The sequence below is a fragment of the Gymnodraco acuticeps genome, unplaced genomic scaffold (genome assembly GCF_902827175.1).
Source record: "Gymnodraco acuticeps unplaced genomic scaffold, fGymAcu1.1, whole genome shotgun sequence".
Classification (NCBI taxonomy): Eukaryota; Metazoa; Chordata; class Actinopteri; order Perciformes; family Bathydraconidae; genus Gymnodraco; species Gymnodraco acuticeps.
Genome location: NW_022989755.1, coordinates 4,484,980 through 4,490,979, shown reverse-complemented (window position 1 = coordinate 4,490,979; position 6,000 = coordinate 4,484,980). Strand labels below are relative to the sequence as shown.

Sequence of the window (6,000 nt, the reverse complement as noted above, 5' to 3'; positions counted from 1 at the left end):
TTATTTTAGGCCTATATAGCATATCAATGAAGTCTAAACTAAAATATCTCAACATTGTAATTACGCAAAGTATTTGAGTATGTGTCGGCTGTTAGTTAAATTAAACCACTATTCGTTGGTAAAAGAAAAGAAAAGAATATTAGAAAATTCAGGTTGTTTATTTTCTAATCGGAAGTCGCATTGTTGAAGAACAACCGTGCTCCTCGGATCTCCGGGACAACAAGGTGCACGCACGCTCAGGCGCACGCGCGCACACACACACACTTAGCGTAGCGCAGCAGCAGGGCAGCGGGCAGAGAGGAGGACAGACAGGGACTAGCAGGTGGGCTGCTGCCGGTGTTACCCACCTCTACAGCTCTTCTTCTGCCGCCAGATACATTATTTCCGTCTTTCGTTTTGCTAACCTGCCGAGAGGAAACACAGAGGACGAGCTGTCGGAGCGAAGTCGCACTTTGAAGGACGTAGACAGAGAAAAAAGAGACACTAGCTGGGACTGATAGTTAAACGAGAGGTTGTAAAGTGAAAACGACGCGACGTGAGCTTGTTAAACTCGGTAGTAGCTGCTGTCAGAAAGCATTAGCAGCTACACCGAGTCCATTAGTTGTTGAGTGAGTGTGTCTGCCGAGGGCTGCAGGTGTTTTTCTTTCCAGAGGTGACATGCAGGCAGTGAGGAAAATGGTCCAGTGTCCCGTTTGACTCGTTATCCTTCACTCTGACCGTAAGTGACCATGAAGGACACGGGGGAATCTAAGGAACAACAACTCACGGTGAGTTTAAACTATGTCCTATTAAATGTAACTTCCTAGGCAGGGGTTTTAAATATCCCGAGTTTTAGCTTAACATTTCCATCATGTAGTCTGTATAACAGTTTCCCCTTTACTCAAACAAGCTGTGTTAGTTGTCATACATTTGAAACCATTACCATGTTACACCAAGACATCTGCTGCAAACTGGCCACTTTATTCAATAGGATTGCCCTATAGCAACTAATGCAATCCAATTGAACTTTTCTGTGTTAAATTCTACTTATATGATGCCTATAATTTGACTTTAACTTTAACTATACATTTATTTGTTGTTCCTTTACTTTTCTTTTCACTATATATGTAAAGCGTCTTTGAGCACCTGTAAAAGCGCTAACAAAATTAATCTATTATTATTATTATTATAATGTTCAGTTTTTGTTGAAATTGTATGAAATGTTGTTATAGAGGTCATAGTTAAAGTTGGTTTTGTATGTTTGTTGTATTTCAATAAGAGGTAATGTTTGTTTTACTTACAGAAAACACCTCTTAACATCATGCAGTCAACACCAACACAACTATGATCTCATAAAACATACTATATAATCACAACTTGTATTAAATGCAAAGGATATGAACAATTCAAGATTAGAAGCATCACAAATGTAGACTTAATAAAGTGCATTTCTCAGTTTTCTTGTGATATTAACTGCAAGATGTTTCTTTCTAAATTCCCCAAATCATCCATTGTTGGTGTTATATTTGATATTTCCGAGCCGTTCACTACCTGCAGTGTGTTCCGCAGCTCATATCTGAATAATTGAAGTGGCTGTTTCAGTTGCCTGGCCTCTCTCTTGTCCAGCATGTAATACCCTTTCTACAGGGTGCTGACGGAGACAGGGCCTTATTATTACCCCTTTGCGTGCCCCATTTGAACCGTCTGTCGGGCACATACATGCCAGCCTCTGGGTACATGAGACTCCTGCTTTGATTGTTAATGTATATTTTTCTCCCTTTTCCACCCATTTAAAAGCCTTCATACTCATCTCTGAATGTTTGCATAGGAAGAAACCATGCAGGGGGAGAAAGTGTAACACCAGTGTGGCCAGGCATTGTGTATTGATCCATACAATTAGTCATTTTGTATTTGTGTTCCTAATTGAAGGTTTAAACACCCTCTGAAATTACAGATGTCTTTTAGTGTTGCTGATTGTGAGGAAATGTCATCATTCTAACTCTCCACATTCACATTGCTCACGCTGCGAAGCGATTAGAAGTGGAATGTGAAGTTTAATTGGATAGTCGATCCATTCAGCCATCGGTTTTCTATACCCGTTTATCACAATGAAGGCGGCACTGCTCTCAAGGCAGGGTACACCTTGGACAGCCGATTCAGTTTCCTGTTTACAATGTTTACATGATTTGTGTCTGTGGGACTGGAAAAACAACGTGTGAAAATGAGGACAATATGTTAATGTCACAGGAAAAAATCAACCAACAAAGCTTAGTTTAAGCACAGGAAATGCTAGTGATTATCATCTGGTTTAGTGGATGAGAAATTGTACATCATGTGCTTGACATTTTAAAAGATTAGTGCGTTATGCACTTCCAGGAATTTGCTTAAAATTCATGAGGATATTTAGACTCTTAGTCACCTCCCCTAATGGAATACAGCGAATACAGCGGCTATAACCTACATCTCAAATCTCAGACATAGATAATCTCAATGTTATCTTCAAGGGTTATTTCCTAAGACTTGACAAAGCTCCTCAAGGCCACAAAAGACCTTATTCACCAGGTTTTTCACAACCTGTAAACTCGAGTTCAATGTCAAAAATAAACAGATTTCCGCTTTGAGAAAACATAGGAAACACATCTATATGCTGCAACTGGCAGATACACTAAACATGTTCTCCTGCGCCACATTTTCTTTCAGTTCAGAAGCCATCCAAGAAGCGCTCTGAACACATGTACATATTCAGGTACAGCTCCGAATCAACAGACACCAGGCGCTCATCCTTGTAAATAAGAACTCATTTATTGTAGAAGCCAGGGTTCTTATTTGCCGCCAATGTTATTCCTACTAGTCAAGGCAGAGGTCAATTGGATGTCTAACCTTTGATTTCAGCAAATTGAATACCTTTGTGTTGATTAAATACAAAGAGGACTAAGTTATCTCTGTGTGCCGCAGGTTGCCTTGAGGATCCGACCTGTGAGCGATGCTGAGCGGGAGGAAGCGGCTACGACCGTGGCTCACAGAGTGGACCAACAGGTGAGAGGGCCTCCTTTCTGCTGCTGCTGCTGTGTGTGCGGCAGTAACCTGTTCACCCCTGTGCGCACACTGTATGTTAGTGAGTGATGGGGTCAGGGCATGTGCTTGCGTGGGAGAGGGTCAGGTCTCTGTTTCAGAACTCTTGTCTGTCATGAGGCGGCACAGATAAGATATCTGCTGGGACCTTGGTAAAGCCGAAAGCTCCTTTTCAAAACCAACTCATTTGTAGAGCTCAAATGTCAAATTTCATTTGTAAATGAATGCTTCATGACTCACAACTGTAGCACACAGAGTGACCTTTCTAATGATAGAAAGCCTGCAACTCTTTCAAAGCAGACGACTGAGAGCCTCGCCATAGTGACTGCCCCGGGTTTAATTGGACATCAACCAGCGCAGAGCTGTGTTACGCTTCTTACATTACAACTGCAACTAATCATCTCTTTTACCATATTATCTCATAATTTGTGTTGCGATGTATGCCCTCTGGGTCTTTCACACACCAACCCTCACACTTGTTTTGTTATTTAAGACACTGCTGTTGTTTACTGCTTGTTCTTGCAACCACTATCTGCTATCTACTGCAGTCAACACAGCATCGCTAGCTGTAATTCCACCTATATGTAACACATTATAAGCTGATTGAAGGATTATTAGATTACTAAATCCCTATAAAACTATTAAGCGATTACAAAAAAATAATCAGCAACTATTTATTTGAATCCATAAATAAATTAAGTAATATGTTGAGAAATACATTTTAAACCAGCAACATAATCAATGTATTAATATCTAATGGAAATAATGGACCAGACTTTCTTTCAGCATTCTGTATATTTCAATGGCCTGATATGCTGACATTTTAAAACAGATGATGCCAACAACACCGTGACTGGTTGTTCATTCTATTCCCATCAGCCTTGTTTAGTTTTCTCCTGACACGAGATGAGATGCCTTTCTAATTTGTTTGGCAAGTTAACTGCTTTGATCGGAGCCAGATTTTGCTTTCCATTAGAGTAAGCCATGACTAGAATATTTCTGAATGAACAGAATGTGGCTATGATGGCCACAGCCATGCACCACCGCAGAGGGCTAGTGTGACGGACTGGATCACAGAGTGACGGCCACACACACACACACACACACACACACACACACACACACACACACACACACACACACACACACACACACACACACACACACACACAACATTTCCTGCTCTCTTCCGTTCTTCATTAAATAAGGTTAACCCATCACTAAACGTCCCTTTTCCCCCCTCCCTTTCTGTAGCGCGATGAGTGCACGCTTGTGAGTCTACAATTATTTAAACATACATTAAACTATAGTACACGATACTTGCGTGACGGGCAGTGAACGGAGTTTCGCCGCCGTCTCCCCAGCAAAGGGGAATGTGGAAAAGACGGAGGCGCATCACTTCCGTGGTTTAAATATGATGTCATGAACCATGCAATTTATTATTTCTTTTTGCGTTTATTAATTATGGGGGATGATTGTGTTATGAGATAGCTAACCTGTGTATGTTTGGGGCGGATAGTTGTTCTCATGTTTGAGGGGTTAAAATGATGTTGACAATGTGTTTTTGAATTAATTGTGTAACCTGTTGACGGTAAGCCTGTGGGGAGGGGCTATGGGTTCACAAGGGACGGTGTTGGCCCTGGAAGATTCATTCGGGAGATTGTTGCAGTGAAGGCAATAGCTACAGTAGTACGTGTTTACTCCATAGATGAGTGATAGACAACCTCATTTGGTAACTTTGATTTTGTTTATTTAAGTTATACTGTTTCAATATTGTCAAACAGTATATCTTTTGTTGTTGTTGTTAAATAACGTTTTTGGAGCTTAAATCAACCGACTAAGCCTATGTTTACATACGGACAACTAGAACCCTGTCTTATATGCTGTACATTACACTAGTAACAATGGACTTTAGATGCATCTATCTATTCTAGTAATGATAACAAGAAACTAACTACTAACACAACCGAGGTGTTTTCCCATCGAGGTCCTTGGAGCACGACAACTTGACAAAATAATGTAATGATGCTGTTAGCATGTGACCATATGAGCAGGACATGCAAGCTCCATAAGGTCCCTGTTTACCAGCAGCTCTCACTTTTCAACCGTCCCTCTTGGAGACCATTTAGCAACAACACCGGTGTGACTCGTGAGTGTGCGATATGAAGGGAGTGTGAATGATAATGAGCATCGTGACTGGGAACCTGCTGAGGTGTCTCCCTGCTCACTGTAGGCTGATTGAGGCAGTAGTGGGCATACTTATGGTGGGCAGTTGAATCCAGTAAAGTAACAGCATGGCAACAGCTGACATAGCTGCTCAGATGTGCCTTGGTGTAACAGTGCTTGAGAGAAAATGATCATGTAAGTGTGTCATTTTGTTGGAGCTGTTCATACTGATGGAGGATAGTACTAGAGAACACTTCTAGAAACAAATAATCCACGGGGGTGAGACTTGTGTGTCCGTCTTCTCAGAAGTAATTCAATTACATCATATCTTAAGGACAACATCAGCACTTATGTCTGCGACGACATAATTAAAATTGGCTTGGACACAGGGGATTAGTGTATAGCGGTAAGCAGGTAGATATGGTGCTGACACAGCAACCATAACAAGGCATTGTTATTGTCCCCAGCTCAACCAAACCTCAGCTAGAGAAGAAGTGTTTGTTGCGTGTTCCATTTACCTTGCAGTGTATTGATTTGATATCTGGATAGCATAGCTTTTACAGTAATTTGATAGGATAATACTTTATTGTCAGATCAAGTCTGGAATTATAATGTTTTAGATCAAATTACAATCACTGAAGACAATCTTTCCAAGCACCTTTAAAGTGCATTTGAGGATAGCTAAATGTGTTTACCTATTACTAGCACTCCTGTCCGAGCCACCACACATGGAAACATTAACCGTAACTTCAATCCCTCCACAAATACACAACACTGTGTACT

At 41.0% G+C, this 6,000-nt stretch overlaps 1 protein-coding gene across 1 annotated transcript in view; it reads left to right on the top strand.

Annotated features, from left to right (window-relative positions):
* Positions 1-265: 265 nt before the first annotated feature.
* Positions 266-6,000, top strand: part of kif19 (kinesin family member 19) — a 36,229-nt gene continuing 30,494 nt past the window's right edge. Inside the window, exons 1-2 of the mRNA XM_034214015.1 lie at positions 266-767; positions 2,935-3,015. Of these exons, the coding sequence (XP_034069906.1) occupies positions 729-767; positions 2,935-3,015 (120 nt within the window). The 5' untranslated portion in view covers positions 266-728. The remainder of the gene's footprint in view (positions 768-2,934; positions 3,016-6,000) is intronic.